This window comes from Carettochelys insculpta, chromosome 21 (genome assembly GCF_033958435.1).
Source record: "Carettochelys insculpta isolate YL-2023 chromosome 21, ASM3395843v1, whole genome shotgun sequence".
Taxonomy (NCBI): domain Eukaryota; kingdom Metazoa; phylum Chordata; order Testudines; family Carettochelyidae; genus Carettochelys; species Carettochelys insculpta.
The window spans coordinates 25,391,578-25,411,901 of NC_134157.1; the positions used below are offsets into that span (position 1 = coordinate 25,391,578).

A 20,324-nucleotide genomic window follows, 5' to 3' on the forward strand; every position below is an offset into this window, starting at 1 on the left:
CTGCATTTTCTTCACAAATTGGGAAGTCCTAGGTTTCAAGATGTAAGTGTGCAACACAAATAGTTTTTGACAGCCAGTTGATTTTTCTTTTGTTTTTAATGTGACTAAACTTGAAAAGCTTTCTTCACAGAGGTACATTGGCAAAAATGGAAGAATAATATGTAGCACTTCTTTTCCAACTTTCAAGTACATTGGGAAATATTGTTTTCAAAATTATCTTTTGCACTTAAATCATATTTTATTTCAAGTGTTTGTTCTTGTAGTACTTCAGTCAATGTATCGACATTAACACTGAATGCATTGCATCTAATTTATGAATGGGGTTGCCAGAAACGTTTTCCGGAAAATAGCGGGTAGCAGACTCAGTGGAACCGTGCTGCCCCGCTTGGAGCCGTGCACCAAATGCTGAAGCCTTAGTGCCCTGCCCCAGACCCAGGGCTCCTTTACCTCCTGCTGTACCTTGACCCTTTCTGGGCTGACATCTGCCCAGCCCCAAGCTGTGAAGGCTGGTTCCAGCCCCATGCTGGACATGTCTCTGGCCACATGGGCACCAGCTCTGTCCCGAATGGGCTGCCGGCATGGCCCCAGAGCTGTAGCTCTGCCTGGGGTGCCGGACACTGTGCTGGTGCCCTCCCAGCCCAGAGGCTGACTATGGACTGTCCAGGTTAATGACACAGCCACCATCTTGTGGGTGCCTGGTGCAGCCCCAGCTGCTTGAGCCTCATGCCAGCCGTCAGAGCCGCTTGCCCACCAGCTGTGAGGTCCAACCAGTCGCCTGAGCCACCCACCCAAGCTGTGGGTCAGCTGCTTGAGCTCCACAGTGCTGGGACCAGCTGCCTGCTTGCCAGCTCAAGCTGCCTGAGCTGGGGCCAGCTGCCTGAGCCCTGCGCTGCTGTAGTCAGCTGCCCGCCCACCAGCCCAAGTCACCAGAGCCGAGGCCAAATGCCCGAGCCCACCGAGCCGCCTGCCCGAGCCTCTCTCCTCCCGCAAATCCAGGCTCCTCCAGCCCCCTGCTTTTACCCCATCGCCTTTCCCCTCCCCCAAGCCAGGCTCTCCCAGCCCCCCATCTAACCCCATCCTCCTCCTCCCTCCCCCACAACCAACACTCTTTTGCAGGAGGCAGCTAGCTCCATGTGGGTCTTTGCCAGCTGCCTGCTTTTTATAGCAGCTGTGCCAGGTCACCCACATAAAATACCAGGTTCTGAGATCTGGAAGCAAAGACCGTCTCTTTCTTGGAGTGGGTGGATTGATGCGGAGGCTGGGTCACGTCTCTCCCCCCTGGAATTTCTTCACATCCCCCCCGAGAGGCACACCGCCATTTTGGGAAACCATGGTCTAGATAATAGTCAGTCCCTCCATGAGTGCAGGAGACTGTATTGGATGACCTCCGGAGATCTCTTCCATTCCTATGATTAAATTTTAAATATAATTTGATGCAGAACAGATCACTTGAGACCTCCTGCCAATCTGACATCGTTCCATTGATAGTTACTCATTTGCACTTGTTTAATAGGTTATATATTCACTTAATGGTAGTTCTGCTGACCCTACATTTTTCCAGTTTCAATTGCATATGGGAGTATGTCATAACCTTGCTAAAATGTCCACTGCAGTCCCACATCCACCAAGACAGATCCCCTGTCAAAGAAGGAAATCAAGCTAATTTGAAATGATTTGTTCAGAGTAAATCCATGCTAACTGTTAGCGCGTATTAACTCATCCTCCAAGTATTTGGAAATTGAATCTTTTATACATTTCTCCTATATCTTCCCAACTATCCAGATAAGGGCAACTGGTCTGTAGTTCCCTGCCTCCTCCTTTTTAAATATGGGCAGTATGTTGACACTTTTACAGTCTTTCAGGACTTCTCATCAGATACTACCTGTATTTTATCATCTTCTACTTTTCTCTTCTTACTAGGACGGAGAGATTCTCCATTTATAGATTCTCCCCGAAAGGATGTCTCTGTCTGAAACACGTGCTCCTCTGCATCTGTTGGCTTTCCTCCAACCCTTAGTTTAAAAACTGCTCAACAACCTCTGTAACTTTAAGTTCCAGGAATTCCATTTTGGTTAAGGCGGAGCCCATTCTCTCTGTATGTCATGATCCTCCCCATTAAGAAGAAAGCTGCTGAGTTAGGTTATGTCTGTGCTTACTGTGGGTTCAACTCACTATGATCGCTCCACCAGAGTATGATTTTGCCACATGGAGTAAGGGACATAATTGTGTGCCCTGATCTACATCAGGGAACAAAGTCCATCCTGATGCATTGATTCTAGCTACGCTAATGATGTGGCTAGAATTGCATATATTGGATCGACTTTGATCCCTAGTGTAGACCAGGCCTTAGCGTATTCTCTTTAGAGGCCTCTGTTCTTTGGAATGCTCTGCCCCTTGGAGTCTGAAACAGCCCAAATTGATGACTTTCCAGGCACATAGCAGAACTGGTTTGAGTGGGCATTAGTGGAGCAAAGGGACAGTTGAGGATGGGATTTTGTCTAGTGGGAAAGTGTGGTGTGTTTTCTGAAGCTCTGATGGTCACATAACTGGTGATTAGATAATGTAGGGTAAAGTGAGAGGAAGAAGTGCTGCTACTATGGTTGGTTATTTCATAGAATCAAAGAACACTAGGACTGGAAGGGACCTCAAGAGGCCATCGAGTCCAGCCCCCTGCCCCAGTGGCAGGACCAAGTACTGTCTAAACCATCCGTGATGGATATCTATCTAACCTGTTGTTCTTAAATATCTCCAGCGATGGGGATTCCACAACCTCTCTTGTCAATTTATTCCACTGTTTGATCACCCTGACAGTTAGGAACTTTTTCCTAATGTCCAACCTGAACCTCCCTTGCTGCAGTTTAAGCTCATTGCCTCTTGTTCTATCCTCAGAGGCCAAGAAGAACAAGTTGTCTCCCTCCTCCTTATGACACCCTTTTAGATATCTGAAAGCTGCTATCATGTCTCCCCTCAGTCTTCTCTTTTCCAGACTAAACAAGCCCACGTCTTTCAGCCTTTTTTCATAGGTCACATTCTCTAGACCTTTAATCATTCTTGTCCCTTTTCTCTGGACCCTCTCTAATTTCTCACATCTTTCTTGAACTGCGGTGCCCAGAACTGGACACAATACTCCAGCTGAGGTCTAACCAGCGCAGAATAGAGCAGAAGAATGATTTCTCGTGTCTTGTTCACAACACACCTGTTAATGCATCCCAGAATCATGTTTACATTTTTTGCAACAGCATCACACTGTTGACTCATATTTAGCTTGTGGTCCACTGTAATCCCAAGATCCTTTTCTGCTGTAGTCATTCCTAGACAGTCTCTCCCCATTCTGTATGTGTGAAACTGATTCTTCCTTCCCAAGTGAAGCACTTAGCATTTGTTCTTATTAAACTTCATCCTGTTTACCTCAGACCATTTCTCCAATTTATCCAGATAATTTTGAGTTACGACCCTATCCTTCAAAGCAGTTGCAACCCCTCCCAGCTTGGTTTCATCTGCGAACTTAATAAGCGTACTTTCTACGACAATATCTAAATCATTGATGAAGATACTGAACAGAACTGGTCCTAACACAGACCGCTGCAGAACCCCACTAGTTATACTTTTCCAGCAGGATTGAAAACCATTAATAACTACTCTCTGGGTATGGTTATCCAGCCAGTTATGCACCCATCTTATAGTAGCCTCATCTAAATTGTATTTGCCTAGTTTTTTTATAAGAATATCATGCGAGACCATATCATATGCTTTACTAAAGTCTAGGTATACCACATCTACCACTTCTCTCCTATCCACAAGGCTTGTTATCCTATGAAAAAAAGCTATCAGATTAGTTTGACATGATTTGTTCTTTACAAATCCATGCTGGCTCTTCCCTATCACCTTACCACTTTCCAAGTGCTTGCAGATGACTTTTTTAATAACCTGCTCCATTATCTTTCCTGGCACTGAAATTAAGCTGACTGGCCTGTAGTTTCCTGGGTTATTCTTATTCCCCTTTTTATAGATGGGCACTATATTTGCCCTTTTCCAGTCTTCTGGAATCTCTCCTGTCTCTCATGATTTTCCAAAGGTGATAAATAAAGGCTCAGATACCTTCTCTATCAGCTCCTTGAATATTCTAGGATGCATTTCATCAGGCCCTGGTGACTTGCAGACATCTACTTTTCCTAAGTGATTTTTAACTTGTTCTTTTTTTATTTCAACTTCTAACCCTACCCCTTTCCCACTACCATTCACTATGTTGGGCATTCCTTCATCAAACTTCTCAGTGAAGACCAAAACAAAGAAGTCATTAAGCACCTCTGCCTTTTCCAAGTTCCCTGTTACTGTTTCTCCCTCTTCACTGAGCAGTGGCCCTACCCTGTCCCTGGTATTCCTCTTGTTTCTAATATGTTTATAAAAAGCCTTCTTGTTTCCCTTTATGCCTGTAGCTAGTTTGAGCTCATTTTGTGTCTTAGGCCTTCTAATCTTGCTCCTGCAGTCTTGTGGTGTTTGCCTATATTCATCCTTTGTCATTTGTCCTTGTTTCCATTTTTTATACGATTCCTTTTTTATTTTGAGATCATGCAAGATCTCCTGGTTAACCCAAGGCAGTCTTTTGTCATGTTTTCTGTCTTTCCTACGCAGCGGGATAGCTTGCTTTTGGGCCCTTAATAATGTCCCTTTGAAAAACTGCCAACTCTCCTCAGCTGTTTTCCCCTCAGTTTTGCTTCCCATGGGACCTTACCTACCAGCTCTCTGAGTTTACCAAAATCTGCCCTCCTGAAATCCATTACCTCTATTTTGCTGTTTTCCCTTCTACCCTTCCTTAGAATTGTGAACTCTCTGATTTCATGATCACTTTCTCCCAAGCTGCCTTCCACTTTTAAGTTCTCTACCAATTCCTCCCTATTTGTTAAAATGAAATCTAGAACAGTTTCCCCCCAGTAGCTTTTTCAACATTTTGGAATAAAAAATTGTCTCCAATACAATTCAAGAACTTACTGGATAGTCTGTGCCCTGCTGTATTAGTCTCCCAACATATATCTGGATAGTTGAAGTTCCCCATCACCACCAAATCTGGGGCCCTGCATGACTTTGTTAGTCATTTAAAAAGGCCTCATCCACTGCTTCCACCTGGGTAGGTGGCCTGTAGTAGACTCCTAGCAGGACATCACCCTTGTTTTTTTACCCCTCTTAGTCTAACCCAGAGACTCTCAACACGTCCATCTCCTACGTCCATCTCCACCCCAGTCCAAGTGTGTACATTTTTAATATATAAGGCAACACTGCCCCCCTTGCTGTCCTTCCTAAGCAGGCTGTACCCTTCAATACCAACATTCCAATCATGTGTATTATCCCACCAAGTTTCCATGATGCCAACGATGTCATAGCTGTATTTATTTATTTGCACTTCCAGTTCTTCCTGCTTGTTACCCATACTTCTTGCATTTGTATATAGGCATGTAAGATATTGATTTGATCTTGCCTCCCTGTTTTGCCCTGACCCTCTTTTTACTCTGACATAGTTGCCCATGCTGCCTCCCATTTCTGACCCATCTCCCAGGTTTCCATGTTCTCCACTTACCAGTGGACTTTGCTCCCCTGCCCCCGTCGAACCTCGTTTAAAGTCCTCCTCACTAGGTTAACCAGTCTGTGTCCAAATACGGTCTTTCCCCTCCTCGAAAGGTGAACACCATCTCTGCCTAGCAGTCCTTTCTGGAATAGCATCCCGTGGTTGAGGAAGCCAAAGCCTTCCTGGTGACACCATCTTCGAAGCCAGGCATTCATCTCTAGGATGCACCTGTCTCTGCCTGGGCCCCTACCACTGACAGGCAGGATTGAGTAGAATACCAGCTGCACCCCAAACTCCCTCACCTGTGCACCTAGAGCCCTGAAGTCACTCTTGACCTGCTCAGCATCACATCTCACAGTATCGTTAGTGCCCACATGGATGAGAAGCATGGGATAGTAGTCAGAGGGCCGGATAATTCTTGAAAATGCTTCCGTAACGTCTCTGATATGGGCCCCTGGCAGGCAGCATACCTCCTGGAATGAAATGTCAGGCCGACAGATGGATGCCTCCGTCCCCCTCAGAAGAGAGTCCCCGACCACCACTACTCTATGTTTCTTCCTGGCAGTGGTGGCAACAGACTTCCCAGCCTTGAGGAGGGTACGAGGCTTCTCCTCTGCTGTACGGAACGATTCTTTGTCTCCTGTATGAAGTACAGCATAACGGTTTCCTAGTACCGTGGTGGGTTCTGAGCAGAGGTGGAGCAGTGCCTACTGCCAGAAGTAACAAGCTGCCAGTGTCCACCCTGATCTATCTCTTCCTCCACTAATGGTTTATCAGCTGTCCTGTGTACTGGGACAGTTACCTCAGCTGTCTCCACATGAATACTACCCAGGAACTGCTTGTGGAGTCGGATACCCCTCAACCTGCCTACATCCTCCTGTAGCTCTCCCACCTGCGACCTGAGAGATTCCACCTGCAGGCACCTGTCACACTGGATGGTCCCCCCAGCCTGGATATCAGGGAGTGGGAATTGCAAGCCACAGTCCCTGCAAGGCCACACCAGGATCTGGGTAGAGGCATCCATGGTCAGGCAGTCTGTCTGTCTACAGTCACAGGTGGAAGAGGCAGTAGTATTTCTGGCACAGGTGTTGCGGGTCTTCCTAACCATCGTAGGCCTCCCTCTGTCAAACTTCCTCCCAAACTCCCTTGTTTGCAGCTCTCTGTCAACTTCACTCCCCTGGTTGCCATTGCCTCTGACGTTTAAAGCCTACTGGCCTGAGTCAGACCCTCCCCCCTGTGAGTCACATGGGGAAGGCTAATCAAGGGAACAAAGGTGAGGCAGGCAGTCCCAAGTGCCACTGAAACTGAAACTGACCCACCTGAAATCAAAATGGCAGTTCAAATTCAAACAGTTAAGCACACTCACTCACTCACCCCAAAAGCCAGCGCTCTCGCCTGGTAGCTTCTGCAGTGGCAGGATCACTTGCTCTCCCTCTTAAATTCCTCTGTCTGCAGCTCCGTGTCCGCTTTGCTCCCTTTACTTATTTATTTATTTTTATTTTTATGTGCATCTCTTATGTTCTTGTGTTCCCAGTGGAAGTCAAGGGAGCTGAATGCTTTGTGTGGATGCTCTGTGATGTGGATTTGTTAGATCTAAATCTAAATATAGCATCGTACTGGAAGCAACTTGAAAAAAGTGTCTATGCTATTTTGACGAAGTCACCTAGTACTCTCTTTGATGTTATGCTTCACAGAGAATTCTTCCTCCAACACACATTGATCTTTTTGTTCCACACATGTGGCTGTTCTCTGATAACAAAATAAGGATATCCCTTAACGCAGTTTTTTATAAATATTTTTTTCTTGCAGGAGTTCTCCATTCATCATGTTGTGTCACCAGTGGTGGCTGAGCTGAACTTTCCTGCATCTTGGGGAAAGCATGTATAAAAGGAATGGTCTCATGGCCAATGTGACCATCATCTCCGCCACTCCAGAGGTACAGACTCAATGTTTATTTTCATTTTGTTAGCTACTGTGTCAAAGTAGAAGTTGCAGCTTATTTTGGGTTTCACAGAAAACCTTTCTGCCACAAAGCAGGCCAGCCTGGTTTTTAGGAACAGTATGGTTTTTCACTGTAAAGCTAACTTTGAATGTTTTATTTCTGAATGTTCATAATTCATACAAAAAGCCTTTCTTGTTATGCTTTGGACAGTTGTGATTATTTACTGAAGTAGTTATTTCAAACAAAGAGTTACCAAACCCAGTATTGGGTCTCGGGGCTTTCAGTTTGTTAGAAATTTTTGAAAATTTTGGCTTTCGTTTTGAGTGAGAACGAAATCAAATTTCACAATATCTAATCCTCCATGAAACGACGTTACTGTTTTCTACATAGCTCTATGTTCATATGGTAAAAACACACAGAAGTGGATGCAAGAGGCATTCAGTGACTGTTTTGTGAAAATAGCATACTGCAGACAAAATATGGAGTGTACCTTGAAATGTATTGGCTTTTAAAATGTCAATGGCTGTGGCCACATGTGGACAAAACTTTGAAATGGCCATGCTAATGGCCAAATCAAAGAATGCTAATGAGGCGCTGAAATCTATATTTAGCGCCTTATTAGCATGCTGCCGGCTGTGGTGCTTCAAAAGTGCCGCTTTCGAACACAGGCAGCTTGGCTACTTGGGGGGGGGGGTCCTTTTTTAAAGGACCCTACACATTTCGAAATCCCCTTATTCCTCTCAGATGAGATGCATGTGTTTTGAAAAGGACCCCTGCGTAGTTGAGCCATGTGCTTTTGAAAGTGGCACTTTCAAAGCGCCGCGGCCAGCAGTGTGCTAATGAGGCCCTGAATATTCAGTTCAGCGCCTCATTAGGATTCTTCGATTTGGCCATTAGTATGGTCACTTCGAAGTTTTGGCCAAGTGTGGCAACAGCCAATGTGTGTCTTGTGTACCTCTTCTTGATACCATAAAGCTATTTTTCTTTAAGATTGGGATCTGTTCAGGGAAGCTGCTGTAAGTAATGATTATCTAAGGTCTTGTTTCTTATTCACTGTTAGAGTCTATTACACTATACTATACAGCATGTTTTTGCTCTCAGTTCCTTACAATGGCCTTTTGAGGAAATTTAAAAGATTATCAAATCCAATAGCCTTGCTTATATCATTACACGATAAACTTCTTAATATAATCTGGTATTTTGTGTGTATATTCCTAAAACCAAATAGGAATAAGGGTTTTCAAAGACGACGGATGTTTTTTTTTTGAAAGTCCCCCAATCTACACAGTCAGTGTGTGATTCAAAAGTGGCACTTTCGAATTGCTGCAGCCTCTATTATGCTAATGAGGTGCTGCATATTCATGAAGGTGCCTCATTAGCATCTTCTGACCTCATTCATTACCATGCCCCTTTCAAAAAGAAGGGACTAGTATAGATGGAGCCTAGGACTATAAATTAGGCATTTTTCTAGGGGGTACCACACCTGGACTGACGGGTGCTGCTGAAGGAGAAAAATCTTCTGGCTTTCTTGTGCACATACACATGCATACACAACTGAGAGGAATGGACATGAGCAACAGATCTCCAAGAACAACAGTTATGAGAAAATGAGTAACTGTTTTATTCAAGATAAAAGCACAGTAGGGCTTAAAAGATGTACAGTAACTTTTTAGACTTTAAGTAGATACGTGGTTATAAAATAGAGATTTTTCATTCTCTTTTTTTTTTGCTTGAATTCTGAGGTGTCACTTTTTAATTTGAGCTATTGATGCCACTAGATTTGAAGTGCTAAAGTAAAACAGATTTTGTTCGTCTTCAAAAAAGCAGTGCAGTCGGTTTAAAAATCTTTTAACATTTTTTTCCCCATATAAAGATGGATTACAAGGTGTGTGCATTTTCTGACCCAGGCTTGTTAGGCTGAAAAGAGACTGGCCAGATACTTTGGGCTCGTCTGCACTTGAGAAAACTAAGAGTATAATTAACCACCTATACACCACAAATGGGTGGCAACAATGTTGGAGGCAGTAATATAGATAAGACTTAGGCTTTTTTATCACCGTGTTGCCACTTCTGCTTCTGCGGAGAGAGTTTTACCAGTGGTGATTTATCTGAAGTAGATAAAAATCTGACAAGGCTTTGTGTGATGATGAATGAGAATTTGATTGATACCTACAGCAGGCAGATTACAGTTTGGGTATAGTTTATAGTACGAGGCTGAAGTTGAGGCTGAAGTTAAAAACTTTGATTAGTAGTGGTGTCTGCAGTTGAAATGAAAATCTATTTTCTTACCAATCATACATCAGCTTTCCACAATAGGGAGATAACCTTGGTTTCTTACATGCTCCTGAGAATTACTGAATATATATCTTCAAAACTCCTCTGTAAATTAAAGTATTATTCCCAGTATACCGATAGGGAACCTGACGTTCAGATCAATTTAAATTACTTCTCCAAGATCGTGCGGCCAGAGCAGGGAGCAGTCCTATTACAGTGCCATATCCACAAGACCATATTTCAGGCAGAACAGCATAATGGTTTCAAAGGTGACATTGCAGATTTACTGTAATTTCTGAATAACATTATTGTATGAGATGCCAAACAAACACAGCGAAATAGAGATGTCCTGCAATTTTGGGGCATGGTAGAAATCCTAACCACAGAGCAGCTAGTCACTATTCCATACTACAAGTTTGTGTAATATACAGTGACTTTATTTTTCAAGGCTTTTAATGAATGATGCAAAATTATTGAAATTAGTTGGTTTGTTACTGTCCAAATTTAACCTCAAAGGTCTGTTATTAACCTTTTGGATTTGCTTACTGGCTTCAATATACTGTAAATTCCAGGAACTGTGCACAGCTTTTCTAGACACTACCATCTTGTGGAGGCTGAAGCAAATAAGAATCAATAAAAATATTTTATAACCTGCTATTTCCAAACTGTTGAGTTTGGGAAAAAACATTTAAACTGCACAAAACTGGACCGGGATAAATAAGTTAATTTGTTGAAGTGGTTCTTTTGGGGTTAGTCAGGACATATTCAGAGTGGCTAGGTTAGATTAACAGACTTTTTTGTTTGGTTGTATGACCTTACAAAACCTCCAGTGTTCAAGATTTGGGCAGAGTTTACACTTCTTTCTTACGGCAAGCTCTTATCTTTGTAACCATTTCAGAGCATAGCGTTTACTCACTTACTGTAAATTGTTTTCATATTGTTTCATTGTAGTCCCCCAAAGAGCTTTTAACCCATACCATTACCTAAATAATGTTAATATGTAAATATTGCTAGATTTGTGGATCTTGAGCTGCCAGTATAGCAGTGATAATCATTATTATTTATTAATATTAATTTAAGCATTGACAGAGTGTTTAGCAATGTACAGGACACAAATATAAAATGGTTCATGCTCCAAAAGGCTTGCTATCCGAACATCTTAATCTTCACACAAGTGTAACCCTTCTATTAATGCCAGATGCCTGCCAGAAGGGCCGGGTTCAACTCTTGTGGGGTCTTCCTGTCAAGGATACAACCAACCGGCTCGAGCCCCCACCCAGTGGCCTGGGACAATTTCACCCCCATGCTGGGTGCCTGTAAGGCGGTTCTCCCCCCGCACCTCAGAAGCGCAGAGTCTGAGATAGAAATGGCTTGTTTAACGACCATAACCTACCCCAAGGTTACAATGACAGATGCAGTATATCTAAGCAAAGAAGAGACAAACCCCTTCACCCAGATACCGTCCCCATATGCAGTAGAACCCAGTCTCTTGCTGGGGCTCTTGGCCCTTTACCCCACACACAGTTACAGGGTGTACCTTCTGCGGTGCAGTCCCAAACCCGAAGCCCGCAGATACATCACCAGGGTAGTACTAGCTGTCCACTTGTCTGCAGCCTCCCCTTGCTGCCACCAGTCGCCCACCGGTCGCCGCCGCCCGCTGCTCCTCCTGCCAGCCGGTCGCCGTCATCTGCTGCGCCGCCACTCCTACCAGCTGCCCGCCGGTCGCCGTCGTCACTCCCAACCACACTGCTTGGGATCGCCCTAAGGCAGAACCCTGTGATTTCAGCTCTGCGTGGCCTCAGCTGCCACTCTGTGATTTCAGCTCCTGGTATCTCTCATATGGGGTTTCACAAACACCCTAGTATCCAGCTCTATCTTTCAACAGGTGGGGAGGGTTAGTCAAGCCAGGCTTATAGCTATATGGCCAAGGCATAGGCAGGGCCATGGCACTCAGCAAGCTGGCTCAACCAGTGTCCCTCCCCTTTTCTCTTACAATGCTTTAAACCAGGGAGCCCTGTGTAACCAATGTCTTATGCAGCTATGCCGACTGCCCTGTCCCCCACAACAACCCAGAGCATTGGTGAGATCTCACAACTCCTGCATTAAGTGTCAGCTTAAATTGTGATTTTACAACTACATGTTTACAATAGACCAAATCTCATGGCTTACTTGCTACCCATTAGGCTTTGCCTGAAAAGGTATCACACATGCACACCTTTGCATTCTCATGCAAATGATCTCTGGGAGACACATTCCTCCCAGCCTCAGTATCGCACCTGCTGCCCTTTGCATTCTCATGCAGATGACCTCTGGGAGACACATTCCTTCCAGCCTTCAGCAGCATTGCGTTCCTTCTGCCACATTCCCTACACAAGAAGTCAAAATACAATGACAAATTACCAAAACATGGAACAATTCTATCTTTCTGGTTGCTAAATTAAAATTGGCAAATGATATTTGCATGATAAAACTTGTTTTTGAGACTGTTGTGGATGTGTAAACTAACCCAGTTTATTAGTAGACCTGAAAAAAATTCCCAAATCCTAACTTCCCCATGTCCAAGCATAAGGGAACCCCCGCGTGATTTTGTAGAATTTGAACGCTGAGCTTCATATTCACAGCCCAGCTGTGTACTGCTTCAGCTCAAGGAATAGTTGATAGTGCATAAGGGTGTGATGCCCACTTTGTCAGGGGGCTACAGAGTGCTTTCCTAGCCATCAGTACAATGATGGAGATCAAGATTCCTGACTTCATTTCAAGACACTGAGAGGAGAAGAGGGTATGGGCTGGTGATGTGAGACAGGCTACCTAAACACTGTAGAATTGTCAGTCCATCTGACTGGTATGGTAAATTAGTTTTCAGTTCATTATATTGGAAACTTTGTATTCCCATTTCTGTCTAAAATGACTACATTCAACTTCTGTTATAAAATAGAGTACGTGACACTTGATTACTTTGTAGGAAAGGCAGTCTGAGGTCTTGCTCAATGTTCAGGCCTATTAAGTACACAAAAATACGAACAGCATTTGTGAGGATTAGCAGAACTCATAGTATCCTGGCTGTTTGTCTGCCTTAGGATATGAGATAATCGGGGGTGGGCCTGTAATGTCTACAGAACAGGAATCCCAATTCAGGAGAGAAAAATGGGGAATTTTACAATTGAAAACTCTCTTAATACCTATAAGACAAACAGATTATTAGCTACATTAGAAAACTCAAATTAAAAATAACTTTTTAATATAGTTTTGTCACTATATTATTTATTGAACTTTTTCATGAGCATTACAGATGGGAGAAGGGATGGCGATTGCAAGAAGACACACTCAAAGTTATAGGCTGTATGAGAGAACTGGGTAGGATATTGAAGTAAAAGATAGTATTTGGCAGTCTGTGTGTGACTTCGAATGTTGAAAACTGGGATTTGCATGATCATACCTAATAGTTGGAGCTGGGTTCTCAGACCTGATGGTTGGATCTGTGGTCAAAGGCCAGATGTCAGAACTAGAGACAAAAGTTAGAAAAAGGAGCTGAAGGAAGACTTGGGCAAGGTCCAGGGTAGGGTCCAAAGCTGGAATAAGACAGGAGCAGGACAGAAGCAAGGCTAGGAATAAGCAGGTACAGGAATAGTCTCAAGCTGCTGTTGGGCTTATGGGCCAAACCTTCCATCTTCCTCAAGGGTAAGCCTTCCCCCTCCTAGAGTATATCTATGCTAGAGCATGTTTTGCTGAGACAACCTGTGGAGCGTTCAGGTTCCCAAGGTGTTTTGTCATTAGTAAGATGAGACGTGAGAGAAAATGAGTAAGTAAGTACATTTCCAGTGGATAGTTCTCATAAAACATCCAGTAAATGTTCAGCAGCCGTCAAAAAAGCGAACAGAATGTTGGGAGTCATTGAGAAAGGGATAGATGTTAATATAGAAACTGACTAGGCAGCACAGAATGGGATGGAGGTTGGCAGCCCTCAGTGGAAAAAGAACAGGTTAAGAACAATTTAGAAAAGCTGAAATACACAAATCCATTCGTCTGTGTCAGTTGCATCCCAGGGTTCTGAGGTTGTTGACTGATGTGATTGAAGAACCATTAGCCATTATCTTTGAAAACCTGTGCCAGTTGGTGGAGGTCCTAGACAATTGGAAAAGGCAAATGTAGTGCCCATCTCTAAAAAGGGAGGAAGGAGAATCGGGGGAACTACAGACCAGTCAGTCTCACTGCTAGTGCCTGGAAAAATCATGGAGGGGATCCCCATGGAATCCATTTTGAAGCAGTTGGAGGAGAGGAAAGTGATCAAAAATAGTCAACATGGATTCACCAAAGGCAAGTCCATACCTGACCAACCTGGCTGCCATCTGTGGCAAGGTATCTGACTCTGTGGCTACAGAGAAGGCAGTGGATGTGATATTACCTTTACTTTTACAAAGGTTTTGATGTGGCCTCCTATAGTATCCTTGCCAGCAAGTATGACTTGGATAAATTGACTGTAAGTTAGATAGAAAGCTAGTTACATCATAAGACTCAATGAGTAGTGATCAATGGTGCTATGTCTGATTGGTGATCGATATCAAGTGGAGTACCCCAAGGGTCAGTATTGCATCTAGTTTTGTTCATCTGTGACCTGGATGAGGGGATGGATTGCACACTCCACAAATTTTTGGATGACTCTAAGCTAAAGAGGGAGGTTAATACGATGAAGGGTAGGGATACAGTCCAGGAAGATCTAGACAAAGTGGAGGATTGGACCAAAAGAAATCTGATGGGGTTCAACAAGGACAAGTGCAGAGTCTTGCATTTAGCATGGAGAAATACCAAGCACAGCTACAGACTGGGATTCAACTGGCTAAGCAGCAGTTCTGCAGAAAAGGACCTGGGGATTACAGTGGATGAGAAGCTGGATATGAGCCAACAGTGTGCCCCTGTAGCCAAGAAAGCTATCAGCATTCTGGGATTCGTTAGTAGGAGCATTGCCAGCAGACCTAGAGAAGAGATTATTCTACTTTAGTTGGCACTAGTGAGGCTGCATCTGGAGTATTGCACCTCCCCCATTAGAAAAAGAGAAGAGTGAGGGGGATTTGATAGCATCCTTTAACTACCTGTATGGGGTTTCCAAAGAGGATGGAGAGACTGTCCTAAGTGGTGACAGATGACAGAAGGAGGAGCAATGGTCTCAAATTGCCATAGGGAAGATCTAGGCTGTATATTCAGAAGAACCACTTCACTAGAGAGCAGTGAAGCTCTGGAATGAGTTACCTAGGGTCATGATAGAATCTCCTTCCCTAGAAGTCTTTTAAGTCCCAGCTTGACAAAGCTCTGGCTGGGAAGATTTAGTTGAGATTGGCCCTGCTTTCAGTGGGGGTTTGGACTCAATGACCTCCTGAGGTCTCTTCTAGCACTATGATTCTATTCTGCCCTTTCTCCCTTGTGGCTGAAGCTGCATCTCTGAGAGTGTTGGGAAGCTCTGTGTCCACACTGCCATTGATTAATGACTCCACCTCTGCACTTTCCATTGACCAGGAATTGCTATCTAAGGGAGCTGAAGGGGTTGGTGCCTGCAGGTGAGTGCAGTCCACACCAAATGAGAGTGTGGGGAGAGAGTCTTGCAGGGGTATCTGCTCTACTGTCTACAGATATGAAGCAGATATCCATGGATAAAAATGATTAGGGAATATGGAACACTTCCCATATGAGGAGAGATTTTAAAACTAGTAGTTTTCAGCTTGGGAAAAAAAGACTATCAAAGGGAGGAGGATGTGATAGATATCTCTACAATCATAAGTGGTGCGGAGAAAGAAATAAGGAAGCGCTATTTACTCATAAGACAAGATCTGGAGTCACAAAATGAAATCAATAGACTGCATGTATTTCTTCACGTACTGCACAGTCAACCTGTGCAGCATGTGTCCAGAGAATGTTGTGAAGGTCAAGAGTATAACAGATCAAAAAAGAGCTAGATAAATTCATGGAGGGGATAGGTCCATAGGTGACTGTTAGTGAGGGTATGAAGGGATGCAGAACCATGTTCTGACATGTTCCTAGCCTCTGTCTGTGAGCGGCTGAGAATGGGCATCGCGAGAATGGTTTAACGATTCTCTTTTCCATTTGGTTCACACTGAAGCACCTGCTTTTGGCCACAGTTAGAAGATAGGATACAGGACTAGATGGAGCATTGAGCTGACCCACTCGAGCTGGTACTATGTTCTTATAGAGCTCTGTAACTTTTTTATGTCTGATTTTTGTGAGCAAGTGAAGTGAAACTTGGGGGTACAGCAGACAAAACAGACTACAGAAAGGGGCATAGCTGTCTGTAAAGGTTGAGAACTATTGGTCTGGCTGATGCAGTTTAGCTATGTTCAGTAGTCTGGCAGAAGACTGAGCAGGTGCAAGGTCTTCTCCCCTGCATGGATCTAATATTCAGAGAAAGGCAAATGTGGTCAAACAGGACACTTAATCTGATTTTTAGGGCAGCATTTTAGATGGACTAGATGGAGGGTAGTACAGGAATTACATGGACCTAAGGGAATGAGATTGCAGTAGTGAAGACAGGAGATGGTCAGGGCATGAACAAGCATTAGATTTGCATATTTGCCTTAGAACTAGATGGGTGTGAGATTTTCAGTAAGTTATATGGAAAGAAAGCAGCAAGGTTTGGCTCTGGCGTGGTTGTGTGGGGGGGAAAAAAAAGGGGAGAGCCACTTGAGCTTGGGAAATCCCAGCCAGCCAGTTTCCTTTTTGTCTGATTATTTTCTTTCTAATCCAGACTTTTAAAACAGCCTTGTTATACGTGGAAACTTCTGAGACTTGATACAACTAAAATTTTACTGGAAAAAGCCATCCTGGTGTGTAAAGAGTATTTTTTAAAGATTTTTGAATGGAAAGCCTGTTCTTATTAAATAATTTCACATTTTGTCTGTGGTATAGTAAATACTAACATTCATAAGCATCATTAGAATACATGCATTTTCAAAAAAAGATTTGCAATGCACTGTATGAAAGTTCTTTCTTTATATCTTGGTCAACTTCTAGTAGAAATTTTTATCCTGTCTATGACTGTAGTATCAAACTTAATCTTTATCTTTTGTTTTTCTAACACAAAAACCATCACTTTGCATATAATACCTCCAATTTTTAAATTTCTGTAGGGTAGCAGCAGCTCTGACTCTCTGGAAGGAAGGAGTTCAGACTATGCCAATAAAAGCTATGATGCAGTTGTATTTGATGTATTGAAAGTAACTCCTGAGGAGTTTGCAGTAAGTAAAATTGTTTGCATTTATGCTTATAATATTCAGAGCTAACTATATAAAGCAGCATCAAATATTTTTTATTTAAAATAAAACCCTCTAAACAAGTCACTTTCAGCTCTCTCAAAGGTAAGTTTCTGACCATACAAATTTTCAGCTATGTCAACACTCAAAACATTCTATACTGAGCTGATTAAACATCTTTGTTTTTTCTGTTGAAACTAATTACAAAGCTGTTTTTGTTTTTTTTTCCCCCCCAAACCTGTAGCTGTTTTTAAGTTGGTTTTGAAAATACTGGTAGATATCCACAGCCCTTTTGGAAGCTTGATAATGTGTTTTTTTTTAACTTGAATCTCTACCATTGTTTTTATGGTTTTACAGAAATATTTACTTCTTAAAATGGAGGGAGTCAGCTCTCATTCCCCAATTACCAGTTTTCAGTACCAGATTCAAAGCAGAGCTTCCATGCCAGTTACACCTCTTTGCTGTCCTAATAATTGGCTTCTGTTTTAAACTACTACATATGAAACACATTATCAGTACTACAGAGCTAGAAGAGGAGATCATGGGGATACTGAAGATGACTGAAAGGGTGTACAAATTTACCAGGCATTTGAATAATTGTAGTTTGACATAAAATGTGGTGCAGGGTTTAAGCTTCTGTAATGCTTAAAGAAGTGTCCTTAGTCCTGTCTTTCCATACCATTGTAGTCCAACTGTTATCATAACTTTTGTGAATCTGTCACCTTGAAACAAGTCTTGGATGACAGTACCTCTTCCTGCACCAACTTGCAGTTCATTTAGATATGGACCACAGACCATTACAATACACTACACTTAAAAAACTCTCTTAACAGAGCTGCGTTAGTTCAGGCCCATAGGCAGTCTGGGGCAGTCAGTCAGTACCGTGCAATCTGCATAGTGTTAATGGTCTGGTGGTGGAAGGGATAAATGTTGGAGGTTTTTTATTCTGTATTTGGAAAAAGATTCCTCTTTTCTCTCCAGCAGGATGACAGAACCTTCTTGTTTGAGACATCAGGTGAATCTGTGAAAACATAGGTTTCCTGATTTCATGCAAATCATAGAATCACCAAATTGGAAGGAACCTCGAGAGGTCATCAGAACCAGTCCCCGGTACTCATGGCAGGACTGAACACCATCTAGACCATCTCTGACATATGTTTAACCTGTTCTTAAATATCTCTAATGATGGAGATTCCCCAGCCTCCGTAAGCAATTTATTCCAGTGGTTAACCACATGGGCTACATCTACACTACAGCGATTCTTTGAAAAAGTTTTTCCGGAAGATCTCTTCCGGAAAATCTTCTTTCAAAAGAGTGCGGGCACACAAAAAAGCAGATCAAAAAATTTGATCTGCTCTTTCAATAGAGAGAGGCCACGCAGCCCCCATTTTTTCAGAAGAGTGGACCACGGATCAGAAAATCCGATGCCATGAGGACTGCTCTTTCAAAAAGAGGGCCCCCGGGACATCTACACACACTTTTTTCTGAAAGAATGTTTCAGAAAAAACGCGCTCCTCATCATCTGGGAGAGGAAGAGGGCCACCAGCAGAAGTGCCGCATTCTTCTGATTTCAGATTGAAAGAGCACATTTTGTGTATAGATATATCCTGTGGGTCCCCCCCCCAAAAAAGGCCTGGCTTTTTGGGGGTGGGAGGGGGAACTTGATAGTGTAGATGCAGCCTCTGACAGGAAGTTTTCCTAATGTCCAACCTAAACTTCCTTAAGATGCATCTTAACCCCAGTGCTTCTTGTACTATCATCAGAGGTTAAGGACAACATTTTTTCTCCTTTCTCCTTGTAAAGAACCTTATAAGTATTTCAAAGCAGTTATCATGTCCCCTCCTAGGCTTCTGCTTTCCAGATTAAATAAACCCAATTCTTACAGTCTTCTGTTACAGGAAATGTTTTCTAGATCATTTATAACTTTTGTTGCTCTTCTTGTCTTTTTTCCAATTTGTTCGTATCTTTTCTGAAATGTTGTACCCAGAACTGGACAGAGGACTCCACTTAAGTCCTAATCAGAGCAGAGTGGAAGACTTACTTCACATCTCCTGCTTACAACATTCATACAAACATCCCAGAATGCGTATTTGTTTGCTTGTTTGTTTGCTTGCTTGTTTTGCATCAGTGTCAAACTTTTAACTTATGTTTACCTTGTGGTCCACTATGATCCCTAAATCCATTGCCTCCATACTCATTTCTAAACAATCATTTCACATTTTGCATGTGTGCAACCGATTGTTCCTTTTTAAGTGGTGTCCTTTGCATTGTCTTCATTGAATTTCATCTTGTTTACCTCAGACGTATTCATCCAGTTCATATAGATCATTTTGAATTACAGTCCTATCCCCTAACACACTGATAACCCCTACCAGCTTGGTATCACATTGTAACAAAAATTCTGGAAGGGATACGTAATATTGATGTTATTTCCATGCCATTTTATTTCAGGCTGTTGAAATAAGTTGTTCACTCTTTCCGGTGCTTGGAATGTTTCAGGAGTGGCAGAGTAGACTTATGCTATTCTTGTAAAACTCTTAACAAAACAAGAAAGCGGTCATGTAGAACTTTAAAGGTTAATAAAATAATTTATTAGGCAATGAACTTTCATGGGCAAACCCACTTCTTTAGATCTGGAGATAGTGCTGTACTATTCCACTACAGGACTATCTCCATATCTGAAGAAGTAGGTCTGCCCCACAAATGCTCATCACCTAAGAAATTATTTTGTTAGTCTTTAAAGTGCCACATGACTGCTTTTTTGTTATGTTAGGATACAAACTAACAAGACTACTTTGTTGTATAACTCTTCTTAAACATCAACGAAGGGTCCTGGGGCACCTTATAGACTAACAGAAAAGTTTTGAGCATGAGCTTTCGTGAGCACAGACTCACTTCATCAGATGCTGGTCTTGGAAATCTGCAGGGCCAGGTATAAATAAGCCAGAGCAAGGGTGGGGATAACAAGGTTAGCTCAGTCAGCAAGGGTGAGGCTTACTACCAGCAGTTGATCTGGAGGTGTGAACACCAAAGGGGGGAAAGCTGCTTCGGTATTTAGCCAGCCATTCGCAGTCTTTGTTTAAGCCAGAGCTGAGGGCGTCAAATTTGCAGATGAATTGTAGCTCAGAAATTTCTCTTTGGAGTCTGGTCCTGAAATTTCTTTTCTGTCGGATAGCTACTTTTAAGTCTGCTACTGTGTGGCCTGGGAGATTGAAGTGCTCTCCTACGGGTTTTTGTATATTGCCATTTCTGATATCTGATTTGTGTGCATTTATTCTTTTACGTAGAGACT

General features: G+C 42.9%; 1 protein-coding gene across 3 annotated transcripts in view; it reads left to right on the forward strand.

Moving 5' to 3' along the window:
* RALGPS1 (Ral GEF with PH domain and SH3 binding motif 1) overlaps nucleotides 1–20,324 on the forward strand; it is a 445,865-nt gene that overhangs the window by 90,634 nt on the left and 334,907 nt on the right. For all 3 annotated transcript variants that reach the window (XM_075015701.1, XM_075015700.1, XM_075015702.1), the window contains 2 exons: nucleotides 7,370–7,496; nucleotides 16,910–17,017. In XM_075015701.1, the coding sequence (XP_074871802.1) occupies nucleotides 7,440–7,496; nucleotides 16,910–17,017 (165 nt within the window). In that variant the 5' untranslated portion in view covers nucleotides 7,370–7,439. The remainder of the gene's footprint in view (nucleotides 1–7,369; nucleotides 7,497–16,909; nucleotides 17,018–20,324) is intronic.